The sequence below is a fragment of the Heteronotia binoei genome, chromosome 4 (assembly GCF_032191835.1).
Source record: "Heteronotia binoei isolate CCM8104 ecotype False Entrance Well chromosome 4, APGP_CSIRO_Hbin_v1, whole genome shotgun sequence".
In the NCBI taxonomy this organism is placed as follows: Eukaryota; Metazoa; Chordata; class Lepidosauria; order Squamata; family Gekkonidae; genus Heteronotia; species Heteronotia binoei.
The window spans coordinates 170,003,517-170,024,662 of NC_083226.1; the positions used below are offsets into that span (position 1 = coordinate 170,003,517).

Sequence of the window (21,146 nt, forward strand, 5' to 3'; positions counted from 1 at the left end):
TTCGTAACAGTACGAATCGTTTGCATGCATCTGCCAAAGAAGCGAACTCTCTTTAACTACCTTTGAATGGGCTTTAGGTAGAGATCTTCCTTCTTTCCCGGGGTGTAATTGGGACCCATTATTCTCACTTTCTGGCCGGTGGAGACGATGCCTGAGAAGACTCGGCCGAAGGCGTAGAAACGGCCTTTGTCAGACGTGGGCACCATTTTGGAGATGTACATCACCAGCGGGCCCTTGGGGTCGCAGTTCTTAACGCCTGCAGTGAAATCAACCAATCAAACTTTGTTAGGGTCAGAGACCAGCCTAAGGTCATGACATCTCTTAAAACCATCTAGCATCCATAAAGTTCAGAATTTTAAGTCTATTTCAGTAATTCCACACATTTCTGCTTTCTAATTGCTATAGTATATTGCAACCACGTCAGTTACAGGTTTCTGCGCGTCTTCTAAGAGATATTTCCAGAGTAAAAATGTAAAGGTAGTCCCCTGTGCAAGCACCAGTCGTTTCTGATTCTGGGGTGATGTTGCAGCATGATGTTTTCACGGCAGGCTTTTTACGGGCTGGTTTGCCATCGCCTTCCCCAATCATCTACACTCTCCCCCCCAAGCAAGCTGGAGACTCATTTTACTGACCTCAGAAGGATGGAAGGCTGAGTCAACCTGGAGCTGGCTACCTGAACCCAGCCTCTGCCAGGATCGAACTCAGGCCGTGAACAGAAGAAGATGATGATGAAGATGATATTGGATTTATATCCAGCCCTCCACTCCGAAGAGTCTCAGAGCGGCTCACAATCTCCTTTACCTTCCTCCCCCACAACAGACACCCTGTGAGGTGGGTGGGGCTGGAGAGGCCTCTCACAGCAGCTGCCCTTTCAAGGACAACCTCTGCCAGAGCTATGGCTGACCCAAGGCCATGCTAGCAGGTGCAAGTGGAGGAGTGGGGAATCAAACCCAGTTCTCCCAGATAAGAGTCCACACACTTAACCAATACACCAAACTGGTTGGACTGCAGTACTGCAGCTTTACCACTCTGCGCCACGGGGCTACTTATTTCCAGAGTACTTCAGTCCTAAAATTCATATAATGCTTCCGTGGTGTGAATTTCGAGAGAAGTGCAGAGAAAGAAGAAGCCAGCATGGATGGTTTTTTGAGCCTACATGCTATTACTGCATTCCAGTTTCGCCTTCCTTTTAACCTAAACGAAATCATACATCACGGCGGATGTTGAACATCAACTGGGTGGAAAGAGACTGCCGGGGTGAGAAGTCAGGCATGGAAAATTGCATGAATAAAAGTGGAAAACCCTGTTTCTTGGGTATCCGCTGATACAGATCAGAATGGAGGACCTTTCAGCACGCTGTGCTCTGCCCACTGTCAGGGTTTCATGCCTTCTATAAAGACTGAGATCTAAAAAAGTGAGCAGTGACTCACGAAAGCCCCTACCTTGCTACAAATTCTGTTAAGTGCCACTGGACTCCCCTCTTTCCTGAAGTAAGCAGTGACTCACAACAGCTCATCCCGTCACACATTTTGTTAGTCTTTAAGGTGCTATGGGACACTTGCTCTTTTCTACGGAAGAAGCAAGCAGCGATTCACGAAAGCTCCTGCTCTGCCACAAATTCTGTTAGTCTTTCAGGTCCCACTGGACTCTTGCTTTTTTCTATGGAAGAAGCAAGCAGCGATTCACGAAAGCTCCTACTCTGCCACAAATTTTGTTAGTCTTTAAGGTCCCACTGGACTCTTCTACTGAAGAAGTGAGCAGTGATTCACAACAGCTCCTACTCTGCCACAATTTTTGTTAGTCTTTAAGGTCCCACTGGACTCTTCTACTGAAGAAGTGAGCAGTGATTCACAACAGCTCCTACTCTGCCACAAATTCTGTTAGTCTTTAAGGCCCCACTGGACTCTTCTACTGAAGAAGTGAGCAGTGATTCACAACAGCTCCTACTCTGCCACAAATTCTGTTAGTCTTTAAGGTCCCACTGGACTCTTCTACTGAAGAAGTGAGCAGTGATTCACAACAGCTCCCACTCTGCCACAAATTCTGTTAGTCTTTAAGGTCCCACTGGACTCTTCTACTGAAGAAGTGAGCAGTGATTCACAACAGCTCCTACTCTGCCACAAATTCTGTTAGTCTTTAAGGTCCCACTGGACTCTTCTACTGAAGAAGTGAGCAGTGATTCACAACAGCTCCCACTCTGCCACAAATTCTGTTAGTCTTTAAGGTCCCACTGGACTCTTCTACTGAAGAAGTGAGCAGTGATTCACAACAGCTCCTACTCTGCCACAAATTCTGTTAGTCTTTAAGGTCCCACTGGACTCTTCTACTGAAGAAGTGAGCAGTGATTCACAACAGCTCCTACTCTGCCACAAATTCTGTTAGTCTTTAAGGTCCCACTGGACTCTTCTACTGAAGAAGTGAGCAGTGATTCACAACAGCTCCCACTCTGCCACAAATTCTGTTAGTCTTTAAGGTCCCACTGGACTCTTCTACTGAAGAAGTGAGCAGTGATTCACAACAGCTCCTACTCTGCCACAAATTCTGTTAGTCTTTGAGGTGCCACTGGACTCTTCTACTGAAGAAGTGAGCAGTGATTCACAACAGCTCCTACTCTGCCACAAATTCTGTTAGTCTTTGAGGTGCCACTGGACTTTTCCTCTTTACTCCTTATTTAAAGAAAACGCAGTGGGCTGCAGCAGTTAAAGTGTCATATTATGACCTGAGAGTCTAGAGTTCAAACCCCCCCTTCCATGAAGTGAACCAGGCAACTTTAGGCTTATTGCTTGCTCTCACTCAGTCCCTCTCTCAGCCGAATCCACTTCACGAGCTGACTGGGTCACTTCCATGTCTTTGGCAAAGAGGCAGCCAGTGTGTGTTGCACAAACACAAATTCAATCTTACTAAGGACAATTTGGAAGGAATAGCCAGGACGGGCAAATTCTGGCCAATCTTACCAGAACTTGGAAGCTCTGCAGGGTCAGTACGTGGATGGGAAGGGCTCTAAGCCACCCAGGAGGGCTCTAAAGCAGGGGTGTCAAACACGCTCCCGATCAACTGGCTATTATCTGCTTCCTTCTCTCTCTCTCTTGCTTCCTTCTGCATCACAGCTTGCTTTGCAAGACTTGTTCAGTTACACAGGAGCGACAGAGCAAAGCCACTGATTCACAAATTAGAGCAAACCCACTGATTCTCCATTGGCTGAGGCTCCTCCCTTCAGGAGGAAGGGGGGGAGGGAGAGCTTGCTTTGCCAGGCTCTTTCAATTGCACAGCAGAGCTACCGAGCCAAGCCTCTCTTCCTTTTATTGGCTGAGGCGCCTCCCCCTCCTGGGCCTCTGGGGAAGGAGGGAAAGAGACAGAGCTTCCTTCGCCCAGTTCCCTGGATTCCATGGGAGAGATACAAAGAAAACACTTTTAAGACCAACAAGTGCTAAATGTTTTAAGCATGTTTTGTTTGTTTGTTTGTTTTTTAAAAACCCTGTGTTTATATGTGTCCCTTTAAAAAGTTTCTATCTCTGCTCCCTAATCTTAAATAGGAACATACGAGGCCCGGTCCAACAAGGTCACATTTATGTCAGATCTGGCCCTCATAACAAAATGAGTTCGACACCCCTGCTCTAAAGAGGAAGGCAATGGCAAAAGACACCTGTTTTTCACTTGCCATGAAAGCCCCTTGCTGGGTTCACTGCAAGCCAGTGGCCATTTAATGACCCTCGTGCACGCGTATGAGGACAATTTGAGGAATAGGTGCAGAAGAAGAAGATACTGGATTTATATCCCGCCCTTCACTCTGAATCTCAGAGCGGCTCACAATCCCTTTTACCTTCCTCCCCCCACAACAGACACCCTGTGAGGTGGGTGGGGGGCTGAGAGAGCTCTCCCAGCAGCTGCCCTTTCAAGGACAACTCTGCGAGAGCTATGGCTGACCCGAGGCCATTCCAGCAGCCGCAAGGGAAGGAGTGGGGAATCAAACTCGGTTCTCCCAGCTCAGAGTCCGTGCACTTAACCACCACACCAAACTCTGGAGTGGGAGGTTCGGTGGGGGCTTTGGTTTTGCTTCATCGGCTCAGCTTACCCATGGCGGCTTCGTCGTCGGGAGGCCCCTCGTACAAAAGTTCGCAGCGGTATTTCTGTGCCGTCACCGGGGAAGGCAAGTGGATGGTGATCATCTGAAGCAAAGCGTCTCCGGCGGGCAGCCAGCGACGCATGACGGCCTGGGAAGCAGAGACCCTTGCCTGAGCTACTGAGAAATCGTTTGCTTTCCTTCTTGAATTACCCTGGATGTGCAAAGAGGAGGCCCTTCCCAGCCCTGCTATGTTACGAATGGATCTGGAACCCTCTCCACATCAGGGAAAGGCTGCTGTGCTGAAACAGAAGGGGGAAGCCAGGGAGGAGAGAAAGTATCCCCAAGTACCTTCAGGAGCGGCTTCCCTTCTTTCTCTCGGTCTTCAGCATCCAGCTTGATGTCCAGTTTCTCTATCAGCTTGGACACCTCCTCCTTCTTAAAGTTCATAATGGCATCAAACACCTGCCCAGTGAAAAGCCGGTTAGGAAAAAGAGGGAGCTTTTCTTTGCCACCGAATCCCCCTGGGCGTTAGGGATCAACCTGCAGCCCAGAACTGCGAGCTGCAAGCCAAACCGAGGGAGCGGCAAGGACGGGTTTACCTTAAAAATGGGGTCCAGGATGAGTTGGCAGAAGGTCCGCGGCAATTTCTTTCCATCGGGGGTGGTGACGGACTTGCTGAATTTTCCAGTTGCTGGGTCGAAATACCTAAATAAAGTTTGGAAGTGTTTTACGTATCCATTTTGAGGAACTGGGGAAGAAGTGAACATACGAAGCTGCCTTCTACTGAATCAGACCCTCGGTCCATCAAAGTCATCTACTCAGACTGGCAGTGGCTCTCCAGGGTCTCAAGATGAGGTTTTTCACACCTACTTGCCTGGACCCTTTTTAGTTGGAAATGCCGGGGATTGAACCTGGGACCTTCTGCTTACCAAGCAGATGCTCTACCACTGAGCCACTTTCCCTCCCCTTGAACAGATGAGGTTTTTCATGCCTATCTGCCTGGACCCTTTTCAGTTGGAGATGCCGGGGTTGAACCTGGGACCTTCTGCTTCCCAAGCAGATGCTCTACCCCTGAGCCACTTTCCCTCCCCTTGAACAGCTGAGGTTTATCACGCCTACCCTTTTTAATTGGAGATGCAGGGGATTGAACCTAGGACCTTCTGCTTACCAAGCAGATGCTCTACCATTGAGCCACCGTCCCTCTCCACTTTTGTGATAGCCTATTCCTGAGGCTCTCAGCCTTTTTCATCCTGTGGGCACTAACAGAGGTCTGACACGGCACAGTTGGCGCAGCCACACCATTGCTGCTGCAAGAGGCTGAGCCGGCCACAATAAGGGCTGCCCCAGCTTTCCAGCTACTAAGCAGTGAGGATCCTCATGCTGGGATGGCAGTTGCCGCCAAAGCAACGCTTTTAAAACTCTTCACAGCCAATCAAACCTCTAATCAGAAGCCCTGCTGGGCAAGAGACCCCACCTGGCTCCGCCCACTTTTTAAAACGGCCTTGGTGCATGCCCAGAAACATGTCTAATGCCATCACAGGGCCCAAGGGTACCATGTTAGGGACCCTTGGCCTATCTCAGAGGTGGCCAAACTGTGCCTTGGGAGCCACATGTGGCTCTTTCACACATATTGTGTGGCTCTCCAAGCCCCCACCACCTGCTGGCTGGCTTGGAGAATGCATTTAAGGTTAATGTTGCTTTCTTTCCACCTCTCCCCTCCCTCTCCCCATCTTCCTTCCTTCCTTTCCTCTCTCTCTCAAACATCTGACGGTCAAGTCTTGCAGCTCTCAAACATCTGACGTTTATTCTCTGTGGATCTTACATTAAGCAAGTTTGGCCACCCCCTGGCCTAGACGTTTTAACCTAGCTGGCTCATTTGTGAAAGAAATGTCGTTCTCTGTCACCCTCCGCCATCCTCGTTCTCCCTGATTTACAGATCCAGAAGGAAACTTAGTAGACTGTCACACGCCACAGGCAAAACTGCTTCCAGCTTTCAGAAGCAAACGCATTCCTTACTGTAATGTTTCTTTGCTTCATTTACATCCCACTGTTCTCCCCAATTTTTTTTTTTGGGGGGGGGGGGCACGGGTGCAAAGTGGCTTACACAGATCTGCAAGGCAGATCAGAAGCACAGTATGTGTGTGTCTGAGTGCTCCAAGGTCACCTAGCTAAGCTTCCTCAGCAGAGCCAGGATTTGAACCTGGGCCTCCCGACTTTCTTCAGCACACCGGCTCCATAGGATACGCAGCAATCTACTGCAAACGCTCCCTAAACTGACCGCAGTGAGTGTCACACGCCAAGACTCACTTGTCTCCCCACAGCTTCTTCATCATGTCTTCCACCTTCTTCGCCCTTTCAGCCGCCGAGAGCTGCGTCTTCTCACCTTTGGCGGCAAATTTGGCCACGTACATCTCGGCAAACTGCTTCAGGGTGAAAGCCCAGCCGTGCAGGCCGGAGCCAAAGCCGACGGTACCGATGACGGGATCAATCTGTAACGGAAGGAGAATTTAGTGATCTGCAATCCACAAATGTCAGATGCCTGCTGAAAGGAATTTGCAGGTGGCCTCCCTGCAGGGAACGACTGATCTATCTTTATCTATTTATTTTTTGTACATTTTTAGTCCGCCCTTTCCCATAAAGCGCTCAGGGCAGATGCCAACAAGCTAAAACATTAAACCAACAATAAAACACCATAAGAACATGAGAAGCCATGTTGGATCAGGCCAGTGGCCCATCCACTCCAACACTCTGTGTCACATAAGAAAAGCCCTGTTGGATCAGGCCAATGGCCCATCCAGTCCAACACTCTGTGTCACATAAGAACATAAGAGAAGCCCTGTTGGATCAGGCCAATGGCCCATCCAGTCCAACACTCTGTGTCACACAGTGGCCAAAAATATATATATATATATATACACACACACACTGTGGCTAATAGCCACTGATGGACTTCTGCTCCATATGCTTATCCAATCCCCTCTTGAAGCTGGCTATGCTTGTAGTCGCCACCACCTCCTGTGGCAGTGAATTCCACACGTTAATCACCCTTTGGGTGAAGAAGTACTTCCTTTTATCCGTTTTAACCTGACTGCTCAGCAATTTCATTGAATGCCCACGAGTTCTTGTATTGCAAGAAAGGGAGAATAGTACTTCTTTCTCTACTTTCTCCATCCCATGCACCAGAATAGTTAAAACAGTTAAGCCAGTAAATTAAAATTAATTACCGTATTTTTCGCACCATAAGGCACTCCGGACGATAGGATGCACCTTCCTCCTGGGGGGCGATCCGCTGCCTCCGCCTCCGATCCCAGCACTTCCTCCGTGCCTGCCTGCCTGGCTCCAGCTCTGATGCTTACAACAAGCGCCAGGATCGCTCCCTCTGCCCTCCGATCCCGGCGCTTGCTGTAAGCATCAGAGCTGAAGCCAGGCAGGCAGGCACGGAGGAAGCACCCGCCCCCTCCGCAAACCCAGCGCTTTGTGAGCGCCGGCTGTGGAGGGGGCAGCGTGCTTCCTCCGTGCCTGTCTGCCTGGCTTCAGCTCTGACGCTTACAGCAAGCGCCAGGATCGGAGGGCAGAGGGAGCGATCCTGGCGCTTGCTGTAAGCGTCAGAGCTGGAGCCAGGCAGGCAGGCAGGCGCGGGGGAAGCGCCGGGATCAGAGGCGGAGGCAGCGGATTGCCCCCTCCCAGGAAGGTAGGTACCGGTACCTTCGCTCCATAAGACGCACACACTTCCCCCCCACACTTTTTTTGGGGGGGGAAGTGCGTCTTATGGTGCGAAAAATACGGTATTTAAGACGGCATGGGTGGTTTGAACACATGGGACGTAATTACCATAGGCAGCCTAAGTTGCCCTAAGATGTCAACAGTATCGGCCCCAGCTGAAGTGGCAATCATTGCTGGGAGGCCAGTGAGATGAGGACGTCCGCTTGCCTCAGCCACAGACCTGGCGGAGCAGATCCGTTTTGCAGGCCCTCCGGAATGGTAACAAATCCGAGAGGGCCCGAATCTCTGTAGGGAGCTGATACCACCAGGTTGGGGCCAGGGCCGAAAAAGCCCTGGCCCTGGTCGAGGCAAGCCAGACGTCCCTTGGGCCAGGGATGGTCGGAAGATGTTGGCCGGCCGATCGTGATGCTAACCACGTGCTAAGGCAGACGTTGTTTTTTCAGAGTTCTGGCCCACTTTGGTGCATTGCCCTGTGAGCTTGGGACACTGCCACTGGTCTCTGTAGCATAGTCTTGACTGGCAACAGCTCTCCCTGCCCTCCTACCTGAGATCCTTTTAAGAGATCCTGAGAGCCAGTTTGGTGCAGACAGCCAGTTTGCTGTAATAGTTAAGTGCGCGGACTCTTATCTGGGAGAACCGGGTTTGATTCCCCACTCCTCCACTTGCACCTGGTGGAATGGCCTTGGGTCAGCCGTAGCTTTCCTAGAGGTTATCCTTGAAAGGGCAGCTTCTGAGAGCTCTCTCAGCCCCACCCACTTCACAGGGTGTTTGCTGTGGAGGAGGAAGATAAAGGAGATTGTGAGCCGCTCTGAGATTCTGTCCTTGAAAGGGCAGCTTCTGTGAGAGCTTTCTCAGCCCCACATACCTCACAGGGTGTCTGTTATGAGGGAGGAAGATAAAGGAGCTTGTGACCGCTCTGCAACTCTGTCCTTGAAAGGGCAGCTTCTGGGAGAGCTCTCTCAGCCCCATCCAACTCACAGGGTATATGTTGTGGGGGAGGAAGATAAAGGTGATAGTGAGCCGTTCTCTGTCCTTGAAAGGGCAGCTGCTGTGAGAGCTCTTAGCCCCACCCACCTCACAGGGTGTCTGTTGTGGGGGAGGAAGATAAAGGAGATGGTGAACTGCTCTGAGACTCTGTCCTTGAAAGGGCAGCTTCTGGGAGAGCTCTCAGTCCCACCCACCTCACAGGGTGTCTGTTGTGAGGAAGGTAAAGGAGACTGTGAGATTCTGTCCTTGAAAGGGAAGCTTCTGGGAGAGCTCTCTCAGCTCCACCCACCTCACAGGATGTCTGTTATGAGGAAGATAAAGGATATTGCGAGCCGCTCTGAGATTCTGTCCTTGTAAGGGCAGCTGCTTTGAGAGCTGTCTCAGCCCCACCCACCTCACAGGGTGTCTGTTGTGGGGGAGGAAGATAAAGGTGATTGTGAGCTGCTCTGAGCGGAGGGTGGAATATAAATCCAATGTCATCATGGTGTTCTTCTTAACTACTAATGCCGGGGACTGAACTTACGAGTTTCTGCATACAAACCATCTTGATACAAGTCATATAACACTGGGAAAAGCTGTTTGGGGAAGACTGCATCAGTGACTTTTGGAACAGGAAAAACAGAGTGCTGGAATGACTTCTTGGCATGGATAACCTGGCCCCAAATCTTCCATGCAGGCTCGGACTAATGGGGTTTGATGTCCTGCTCGTGTTCACCCGCCCTTTTAAAGCTAACTTTCAGATCCACCGCGACAGGAAGGTAAGTTTTCTTTACCATAATATTACCCATGGGTCCCGTTTCACCCTCTCCGTAAGTGGAAATGATGACGTTGACGTTCTCCACGATGCGCTGGAAGGTCTGGTAAAGCTCTTCCGGCTCCAGCTGCAGCTCCAACAGGGCGCGATCCATCTTGTTCATCATCAGCACCGGCTTGATGCGCTCGGCGATGGCCTGGCGGAGGACGGTCTCCGTCTGCACGCAAACCCCTAGGCGAGAAAGCGGGCAGCCGACGTTTTCCGGACTGCTTCTGGAGAGAGACCCTTGCAGAAAGGATTCCGGTACCCAAGACAAATGACTAATTTTGCCTCTCCCCGCTGCCGCTGCCCAACCGCTCCCTTTCCTTCTGCAGCGTCGCGCCCCCAACGCGATTAGAGGAGCGCCCCGCGACGAGGCTCGGCCCGACCCACTTCAACAAGGCCGGCATCTGATCGTTCTTTGAAGAGGGCGCTGGAGGAGGCTTCGCTCCCCCCTCGCTTCCGGTTCCGGAAAGGAGGGGGAGAAGTCTCCTCCAGCGCTCTCTTCAAAGAGCAGGCAGCCGACGTTTTCCGGACTGCTTCTGGAGAGAGACCCTCGCAGAAAGGGTTCCGGAAAGGCTGACTCCATCAATGTTCTCAGAAAGAACTTTCTTGGGGCCCTTCCTTTGGCCAGGCAAATGCGGATCACCATTTTTGGGTCAGGAAGCTTTATGGGTTGTTTTTTTTTTTGCATTTTTCAGGAATGGAGCAGGGTGTGTGCGGAGGGGGAGGCATTTGCCCATTTCCTGCATTGTGGAGGAAGTTGGACTAGATGACCCTGGAGGTCCCGCCCAACCAGGGCTGGCTCGTCCACTAGGCAAACTAGGCATTTGCTTAGGATACCCGGTACCCAAGACAAATGACTAATTTTGCCTCTCCCTGCTGCCGCTGCCACTGCCCAACCCCTCCCTTTCCTTCTGCAGCGTCGCGCCCCCGACGCGATCAGAGGAGTGCCCTGCGACGAGGCTCGGCCCGACCCACTTCAACAAGGCCGGCATCTGAGCATTCTTCGAAGAGGGCGCTGGAGGAGGCTTCGCTCCCCCCTCGCTTCCGGTTCTGGAAAGGAGGACGAGAAGTCTCCTCCAGCGTTCTCGTCAAAGAGCTGCGGCGAAGCGGGTAGGGCCGAGCCTCGTCGTGGTGCTGCTCTGATCGATTGGGGGGAAGGGGGGGGACGGAGCGCGGCGCTGCAGAGGGAGGGAGGTTTCACCAAACTATTTCAAAGGCTGTTTCTATGAAGATCAGGACCAGAAATTTTCACAGATTCTCAGGGCAGAGGGGTCCAGTTATGAGGGTCTCAGTACCCCCTAAAATATTATATCCATTTTCCTTTTTAGGCTACCTGTCCTCCAAAAAAACCCCCCGTTAAACTGAAAATGTGGCCTCACAACCACCCCTTAGGCAGATCAGACCAAGAGACAGGAAGCTGCCCAAGACTGTCCAGTGAGCTTCAAAACTGACCCTGACCCGGACGGCCCAGGCAAGCCTGATCTCATCAGATATCGGAAGCTGAGCAAGGTCAACTCTGGCAAGTGCTTGGATGGGGGGTCGCCTTGGAATACCACCAGTCAGGAGGGCAGGGTCCACCTCCGAATATCCTCCATTCCCCAGGAGGGGTCAATCACCAGAGGTCGCCATGACTTCCAAGCGTGCGCACACGCACTCATGCACACACACACACACACACAACAACAAAAGCCTCTTGAAGACGGTCTGCACCCTGGGCTTGTCACAGTCGTATCTCACTCAGTAGTCACTTAATCGATACTGTATTGCACTCACGTATCAAATGCAACCGGAGAATCTGAGTCAATAACCGTTACTGATGGCAAACTTGTGTGAGGTCAATAGCAGAGAACACATTTCCAGTTCGTGGAACTCTCTGGACTGATTCTGCTTCCCCTCAGCCAGTTTGGTGTAGTGGTTAAGTGTGCGGACTCTTATCTGGGAGAACCGGGTTTGATTCCCCACTCCTCCACTTGCACCTGCTGGAATGGCCTTGGGTCAGCCATAGCTCTGGCAGAGGTTGTCCTTGAAAGGGCAGCTGCTGTGAGAGCCCTCTCCAGCCCCACCCACCTCACAGGGTGTCTGTTGTGGGGGAGGAAGGGAAAGGAGATTGTGAGCCGCTCTGAGACTCTTCGGAGTGGAGGGCGGGATATAAATCCAATATCTTCATCTACCTCACAGGGTGTCTGTTGTGGGGGAGGAAGGTAAAGGAGATTGTGAGCCGCTCTGAGACTCTTCGGAGTGGAGGGCGGGATATAAATCCAATATCATCATCATCATCCAATATCATCATAAATAGCCTCCAACGACTCACTGGCTGCCTCACAAAAAAGAACGCTGCCATGCAGCTCCAGCCGCCCGGTTTTGAGCACGCTTACCTGAAACGCAGTCGACAACGACAAGAGCGCCATCGGTGACGCGAAGCGCGGCCGTGACTTCGGAGGAGAAATCCACGTGCCCAGGGGAGTCAATTAAATTGATGAGGAAGCCAGCGCCGTCTTTGCACTGCTTGATGAAGGCTAAGTCGTTTTCTGAGAGTTCGTAGTACAGGGAAATGGCTCTGTAGGAGTGGGCAAGATCCCCCCCCCCAATAAATTAGTTATTTTAGTGGGAATCCTAGAACACTCCATACCCCGGGATTGAGTCATAAGTTTCCCGTCCCACAGAAATCGAGGTTTAGCTGAACAGGACCCTCAGGTGTGAAGTGCAGGTGACAGGAGCTGGATTTGAAGTCCTGTCTTTGGAATCCCCACCCTAAGAAAGAACATTGGTGTGTCTCATAAGAACATAAGAGAAGCCATGCTGGATCAGGCCATGGGTCCATCTAGTCCAACACTCTGTATCACACAGTGGCCAAAAAACCCCAGTTGCCATCAGGAAACCCCCACCCCCCACACACCAGAATCCAGACATGGTTTTTCTTCTTAAGAAAGCTTCCCAGTTGCTTCAGCAGCCGATGGAATTTTGGTTTAATATTCACTTTTTGTGGAATATGGAACGCCCTCCCAGAGGCCCTAAGGGCCCTGCGGGATCTTTCCCAATTCCGCAGGGCCTGCAAAACTGAATTATTTCAATAGGCCTTTAATACCTAAACGGGAGCGGACTGCCACCCTACACTGCTGAGCGACATCTGAGGAATTAGGATCAGCATAGGATTGCTGCCAGAAGAAAGTTATGATCCCGCCTATACTGACGTTTTGAGCGGCACCATGAAATGTATTTTAATTGTTATTTTATTGTTTTAAATTGTAACCTTAAACTGTTTTTTAAATTGATTGTTAGCCGCCCTGAGCCCACTTGCGGAGAGGGCCGGATAGAAAACGAAATAAGAAATAATTTTTGACCTTTCAGCTGTGTGAGTAAAGGAATGTCCCCTCCCACCCATGCCCTTGTGAGCCAAAGGCGGTCTTTGGGTTGCCGGCTCTCCCACATAAAGGAATCCACAAGAACAGAGGTGGCCAAGCTGTGGCCCAGGATCCACATGTGGCTCTTTCACACACGTTGCGTGGCTCTCGAAGCCCCTACTGCCCCACCAGCCAGCTTGGAGATGGCATTTGTCTCGTTAAATCACTTCTCCAAGCCAAGCCAAGCCGATGTGGGGGGGACTGGAGAACACATTTAAAGTGGCTTTCTTTCTGCCTGTTTGGATTGCTGTTTATTTAATTGTTTTAATTAGAGAGCTGGTTTGGTGTAAGTGGTTAAGTGTGCGGACTCTTATCTGGGAGAACCGGGTTTGATTCCCCACTCCTCCACTTGCACCTGCTAGCATGGCCTTGGGTCAGCCATAGCTCTGGCAGAGGTTGTCCTTGAAAGGGCAGCTGCTGTGAGAGTCCTCTCCAGCCCCACCCACCTCACAGGGTGTCTATTGTGGGGAAGGAAGGTAAAAGAGATTGTGAGCCGCTCTGAGACTCTTCGGAGTGGAGGGCGGGATATAAATCCAATATCATCTTCTTCTTCTTCTTAATTATGACGATTAATGTGTTTTTAACTTTTACAGATTGTTTTGCAACCCACCCCGAGCCTGCTTTGCGGGAAAGAGCGGGACATAAATCAAACAAAAATAAAACAAAGACATCTTCTTTACAGCGCTTTCCAGATTGGGGGACAGGCTCTGTGGGGGCACTGCCTTTAAAAACGTTGTGAGGCCGTTGTATTTGTGAGGGGTTTTAATGAGATTCGGGCTACATTCATCATCTTGGAGTGGAGGGCTAATGAGATTTTACTCGTAAACCTTACAGAATTTAATCCATCTGTACAAAAGCAATCTTGTTGAGGCTTGCCAATGTAAAACACTTCACCTCTAACCAGTTCAGTGGTGCACGGTCTAGAAGACTCAACGTGTTACTAAATGCACTCACGTAGACTTGATGGTGATGCATCTTTCCTGCTCGTCTTTCCGTGTGTCGGTAAACCGCGTTTCACCTGCTCTGGCTGAAGCGATGATGCCCGCTTTACACACCAACGAGTCCGTGAGAGTCGACTTCCCATGGTCAACATGAGCGATCACGGACATGTTCCTGATATTGGACTTCTTGTCCATGATCGCGCGGATTTGATCTACCGTGAAGTTCACCTGAGAAGACATAGGAAAGAAAAACCGGGCTAGATTTTTCTTCCCTTACACACGCAGATGAAAAAGACATTCACACCCAGGAGCTTTTACACAGCATATTCAGAAAGGAGCATTTTCGTGAGATGAACATATGAACATATGAAGCTGCCTTATACTGAATCAGACCCTCGGTCCATCAAAGTCAGTATTGTCTTCTCAGACTGGCAGCGGCTCTCCAGGGTCTCAAGCTGAGGTTTTTCACACCGATTTGCCTGGACCCTTTTTTGGAGATGCCAGGGATTGAACCTGGGACCTTCTGCTTCCCAAGCAGATGCTCTACCACTGAGCCACTGTCCCTCCCCAAAGGGATAAAGGTGTGAGACTCTGAAATGAACGACAGGTTGATTCAGGTCGACAGTCACGTTGGTCTGAAGCACCGGAACAATGTTTGAGTCCAGGAACAACTTAAGGACCAACATGAAGTATAAGAACATAAGAGAAGACATGTTGGATCAGGCCAGCGGCCCATCCAGTCCAACACTCTGTGTCACACCGTGGCCAAGAAAACCAGGCACCATCAGAAGGTCCATCAGTGGGGCCAGGACACTAGAAGCCCTCCCACTGTTGCCCCTCAAGCACCCAGAATACAGAGCATCACTTGCCCCAGACAGAGAGTTCCAACAATAGGCTGTGACTAATAGCCACTGACGGACCTCTGCTCCATATGCTTATCCAATCCCCTCTTGAAGCCGTCTATGTTTGCAGCTGCCCCCACTCCTGTGGCAGTGAATTCCCCAGGTTAATCACCCTTTGGGTGAAGAAGGACTTCCTTTTGTCTGTTCTAACCCGACTGCTCAGCAATTTCACTGAATGCCCACAAGTTCTCTTATTGTGAGAAAGGGAGAAAAGTACTTATTTATCTATCTGAAGAAGCGTGCGTGCACACGAAAGCTTATAACCAGAATTAAACCTTGTTGGTCTTAGAGGTGCCCTTGAACTCGGACTTGTTGTGAGCAACAGACTATGACACCCTGCAGTCCCGCAAGCACCTGCGGTTGCGGAAAATGCTGTCGAGTCACAGCTCACTCATAGCAAGCCCACTGGGGTTTTCAAAGCAAGAGAGGAGCAGAAGTGGTTTGCCGTTGCCTGCCTCTGCGTAGCGACTCTGGACTTTCGCAGTGGTCGCCTATCCAAGGACTAACAAGGGCTGCTGAGCTTCCGAGATCCGATGAGATCGGGCTAGCCTGGGCCATCCAGATAAGGGCCTTTACACGTTTGCCGGTATCAGTAACTATAACTACAATAACTATAACTCAAATAGGGGATATGGACTGTTTATCTCATTACATGTACTGGCCCCTCTCCCACTATATTTTAATGTACCCTTTTTTTCTAATGGCAAACTCATATGTATTCCTCTTTTAGAACAGCATTATCAGAATATTTTGGTTTTTTGTATTGACATACTCAAATAGGGATATTGGCTGTTTATCTTATTACGTATACTAACTCATCTTCAACTATCTAATGTATTCCTTTCTTCTAATGGCAAACTATAACGTTGCTATAACTTCTTGAGATACTAATGCCCTCCATTTAAACCCACAACTAAGAAGCCAGAATGACACCCGGATTTATGGTACTTCAGACCTCTGACGTGTCTGCTTGTTATCACCCTCCACTGCTGTTACAGCCCAGTTAACTATACTAAACAAACAAACACAGGCCCCAAATTTGGGATTCTTCTGATCTGCTAAAAACATTCCCATGACTCTACAAAGCAACTCACTGCCCACTTTCTCTATATTTAAAGATAGCTTGCCATTCCATTTTTGTCTGATGAAGTCTGCTTAAGAGCCTACGAAAGCTTACATTCTGAATAAAACTTAGCTGGTCTTAAAGGTGCGCTAGTCCACTGCTTTGTTCTATAACTACAAGATTTCATCGTTAAACAAGTTTCTATTGAAGATTTCAGGTTTTCACGGCTGGTAACATCATTAGGGTTTGTAGAATCTTTCGGGCTCAAGTGCCGTGTTCTACTGGAGAAAGTTCTTCTTCCAGAGAACGTTCTTCTTCTCCGTAGCCGAGAACGAAACGTCTGGAAGAAGAACTTTCTCCAGTAGAACACGGCAGTTGAGCCCGAAAGATTCTACAAACCCTAATGAAGTTTCTATTGATTAATGTCACGTGTCCACAATTTCATTTGCCAAGGTGAGCGTCCTCTGGCGCGCATGAAACGAAGCCTGAGAGAGAGGGCCCCACCCTCCATAATGCAAGGACTCTTCTCCGGGCTCCAGAGGCTGCTCTGCACTTCCAAAGTGGGCATTGCAAGGACACGCCCACGTTCCCTTTGGCAGATAGGAAAACAAGCCCTATGTTGCCGGAGCCATGACTCTGCTTCAGCTAGGCTTTCTTACCGACCAACGTGTAGCCATTAGGGATGGGAACAGACCAGAAAATGCCGGTTCAGTTTGCGAACCGAACCTGACCGGTCTCCAGACCAGTTCACGAACCGAACCGCAGCCTGGTTCGTGAACCGGTTTGGTTCATAAAAAAGCCCCCCCACTGGATCTCAAGGCTCCAAAATGGCAGGGTGTCTCCAGATCGCCCTCCTCAATGTACCCACAAAGTTTGATCCCCATTGGACTTTGGTGGGGCTGAGTCACAGACCCCTAAAAAGTCACTCAATGAAATGCTTTTCAACGGGATGTCATCTTTGCTGGTTCAGGAGTGACAAAAGCTGACCTGGGTGAGCTAGAGGCCTTCAACTAACGGTTCCTCCCTGGGGTGACTCTCCACATGCCCCACAAGTTACATGCATGTCAGATTTAGGGGTGTCCAAGTAGCAGACCAGACCACCAAGCAAGGTACCTCCCAGGAAACTGTTTTTGGAAGACTTGCCCAGGGCCAGTTTGAGACACTACAGTGTGGACCTGGTTAAGCTACAGGCATCAAACTCCCAGCGTAGCTCCCCAGGGACCACCCACATGGTTGCGGGCAGCTGTGTCTTCCTGGGACCAGCTACCCAGGCCTGGTAACATGACTGATTGGGGCCAAACCTCCCATCCTACCTGGGAAGGTGACAGAGACAACCAAGCCTGACAACCGGCACTCACTCCACAGCTGTGGGAGGGGGCACTGGTGGACGAGCTGAGGGAGTGTGCAGGTCCCTCCACTGAGGGGACCCACACCAAATCAACCAGACTCCCTGTGTGGTAGAAAGACTCCCAAGTCCCACTCTTGAGATGGAATGCTGATGTACATCAACGGTGCCCTCAATGAGGCCAGACGGGCATGGATGTTGTCAGGCTGGAGGCCAACGGTTTTTCAAGAAAAGACTGGGAAGTAAGGTAAGGTGAGGCATCTGAGGTACAGACTCAGACTGGACGAGGGGAAGGGTGGGCAGATGATGGCCTTGAGGTGCACAGGTTTCATGGCTTCCAGCATGTTCTTTGACCCAGGGCTCACCGACCCAGTAGCATAGTCTGACAACCTGGTTGCGGTGGCCTTGCAGCTGAGGTGGAGGGTGTGTGCTGCTGGAAGTGGGACCTGGGGTGACTGACTCATGCCGATTACAGTGCTTGGGATCATCAGAAGTCTTGTATAGGCCAGAACGTGAATGATGTGGAGCACATCCAGCAAAATGGTTCCCTGATGTTTCTGTTTCTGGGCAGCAACTTGCAATAAGAAGAGGGGTCAGAGATGGCATCCATCAACATTCATTTTTAGTTTTGGGGGTTTCCCATGGTGGAGAATGGGCAAAGACATAGAGAACAAGGGTTGCTTCCGACAAGTGTCTTTGTCTAGGATGGCCACTGCATGGAGCATCCAAAGATGGGAAGGGCATCAATCACATCTGTCAGTGGTTATTTTTAAGGGTTTTTTTTGGGGGGGGGGGGCGTTCCTGGAGTGAAGGGAGCCTGCAGAGAAGTTGAGGACAATGGTCACAGCAGACAAACACATGTTTTTGGGTTGCCTGGTTGAGAGAGCATGCCAAGAGGGGGAGGTCAGTGGTCACATACAGCAGTCTGCTTTGTGGGATCCTGGGCGGGAAAAGCACTAAGTGGGAGATGACAGTTGTTATGCATGACAGGTTTCCTTTTGGGTTCCTTGTGGGAATTCCAAGAGGAGGACTGTGGTGCCGGCAAGAGGAGGACTGTGGTGCCGGCAAGAGGAGGACTGTGGTGCCGGTGGTTCTTTTGGGCGATGCTGACATCATGGGTGTTCGCTGTGGGGCAAGCCCAACACCTCCCGGCAGAGGCGGCTCTCCTCCCACCCTGCAGGCAGCATGCCGGGATCACCTAGAAAGGAAGGAAAGGGCGGGGGGATACGAGGAAGGAAGAAGGAAGACCGCAGACTTACTCCACCCCATCCAGAGCAGGGTAGCCCAGCACTGATAGATTGACCTTCAAAAAGGACAGCTCATCTACCCTGGCCGGGTCAAGGCGGGCTCGATGTGGGCAGAGGATGTCTCCCAGATGTGGAAATACCCGCTCACTCTGGACACTAGTTGGAGGGGCAGGAGAGCAGACTGATGGCCACACTGGCAAGATCAGGGCATAGGGTGGCCTTGTGCACCCAGTACTCAAGTGGGTCTGAGTTGGCGAGCTCAGGAGCCGCATCCAGGAACTCACGGACCATCACATCAGCAGAATCCTCTGCCATTGCATCTCTGGCACCCACACCAGTGCTCTGTACCTCCCACCTCAAAGCAGACAACCAGAACTCCCACATCTCCTCACTGCCCTGCCTCTTTGTCCTCCTCACCCTCCTACTCCAGTTGCCTCCCTTCCTCCTCATCTTCATCCTCATCCTTGAAGGAGAGCCAGTTTGGTATAGTGGTTAAGTGTGTGGACTCTTATCTGGGAGAACTGGGTTTGATTCCCCACTCCTCCACTTGCAGCTGCTGGAATGGCCTTGGGTCAGCCATAGCTCTCTTATCTGGGAGAACCGGGTTTGATTCCCCACTCCTCCACTTGCAGCTGCTGGAATGGGCCTGGGTCAGCCATAGCTCTCTTATCTGGGAGAACCGGGTTTGATTCCCCACTGCTCCACTGGCAGCTGCTGGAATGGCCTTGGGTCAGCCATAGCTCTGGCAGAGGTTGTCCTTGAAAGGGCAGCTGCTGTGAGAGCCCTCTGAGCCCCACCCACCTCACAGGGTGTCTGTTGTGGGGGAGGAAGAAAAAGGAGATTGTGAGTCACTCTGAGACTCTGAGATACAGAGTATAGGACGGGATATAAATCCAATATCATCTTCTTCTCTTTTCTACTGCTACAGACAGACAAAAACGGCTCCACCTTGATCGAAAGCCTGCCTGTTTCTCTTCCTGCACCGGCTAGAGATAACTAGGAAGCTCCAGCTTATTGCCCTCCGAATGTCAGTTGTTATAAGAGCGCAAGTACACCAGGCACACCCTATGAGAACATACAGCTTTCAAGGTCGAGATAAGACTCAAAGGAGGGCCCATCTTGACTTCTCCATTACAGACGCTGGCGACATTTACAGAACGCAATTACATTTGCTCTTGGTGACATGTTATGGCACTATAGGACAGTTGTTTGAAACATGGTATAAGTCAGGGGTGGCCAAACTGTAGCTCAGAAGCCACATGTGGCTCTTTCACACATATTGTGTGGCTCTCAAAACCACAGCCCCATCAGCCAGCTTGGAGAAGAAATTTCCCTCTTTAAATCACTTCTTCAAGCCAAGCTAGCCAGAGGCTTGACGAATGCATTTGAAGTTAAAGTTGCTTTCTTTCGACCCCCCCCATCTATTTTCCTTCCTTCCTTCCCTCCCTCCCTCTAACATCTAATGTTCATGTCTTGTGGCTCTCAAACATCTGACATTTATTTTGTGTGACTCTCATGCTAAGCAAGTTTGGCCACACCTGGTATAAGTAGATTCACGAAATCCTGCGAATGGCCAACCTCTTCATATCTGGGCCAGACCATCTGAACCCAGGGCACACAGCACGTTGTCAGCTATACCTTCTGCATGTGCTTCCGAGTCTGTCTTTTGTTCTCTGGTCTCCTTGAGGATGAGTGGGATTTTCCTTTTGCTTGTTATGCTTGCTCCTGAATAAACTGTGCTTTAATTGAGAACCTGCTCTTGTGAACCTCTGTTACGCCTTACAAAAGTGGCAACACAGTCTATAGCAGAAAACAACAACTGTGTTCAAAACACACAATAATATAGTTGCAGAGACTTTTCTGTTGGGATTACAAATGGAAAAATTTCCAAAAGAAGATAGAACTTTTAATCTGGTACTTGCTCTCAGCTGCTAGGACATTGTATGCGCAGTTGTGGAAGCAAGAAAAAATACCAGAGAAATGAGATTGGTTTGTAAAAGTTATGACATGGAGTGAAATGGACAAGTTAACAAGAACCTTAAGAGACTATGAGTTAGAAGTATTTAAGATTACCATATGTTACTAATAAAATTGTTATACAAAACACACAATAATATATACATACTATGCACACACACACATATATATATAATAAGTCAATTATCAGTCAGCAAAATATACAAAACGTTATAGTCAACATAACCATTGTTTCATCATTAATTACACTGCTTTATAATTTTTACTAAAGTAATGCAGAAATATATCATATCTTGATACAAGGGAATGTTTGGGATTATATCATGTTGCGTTAAATAACAAGAGTACTGGTTTCTTTGGAGACATTTGAAGAGGAAGTTGTCCTGGGAAATCTTACGGGCAGGGCTTTTTTTTTTTTATAGAAAAAGCCCAGCAGAAGGTATTTGCATATTAGACCACACACCCTAATGCCAAGCCAGCCAGAACGTTGTTCCTGCTCAAAAAAAGCCCTGCTTATGGGGAAGGTTGGTGGGGGGGAGGGGCAAAGCTTGTTTTGAATTGCTCCAGGAGTCTTTCAAGGGCAAATCTCGAATGTAAAGGGAAATGGAAGGAGACGCTGCAGTGCCATCATCAATCTACAGAATTAGCCCTTGTGCCGACTGGATGGTGAAGAAGGCACAAACAGAGACGCAAATACT

General features: G+C 49.9%; 1 protein-coding gene across 1 annotated transcript in view; it reads right to left on the bottom strand.

The window, feature by feature from the left end:
* LOC132569789 (elongation factor 2-like) overlaps window positions 1-21,146 on the bottom strand; it is a 49,419-nt gene that overhangs the window by 22,053 nt on the left and 6,220 nt on the right. Inside the window, 8 exon segments of the mRNA XM_060236208.1 lie at window positions 61-256; window positions 4,073-4,211; window positions 4,412-4,525; window positions 4,663-4,768; window positions 6,371-6,552; window positions 9,547-9,758; window positions 11,948-12,129; window positions 13,928-14,142. Coding sequence (XP_060092191.1) covers window positions 61-256; window positions 4,073-4,211; window positions 4,412-4,525; window positions 4,663-4,768; window positions 6,371-6,552; window positions 9,547-9,758; window positions 11,948-12,129; window positions 13,928-14,142 — 1,346 coding nt within the window.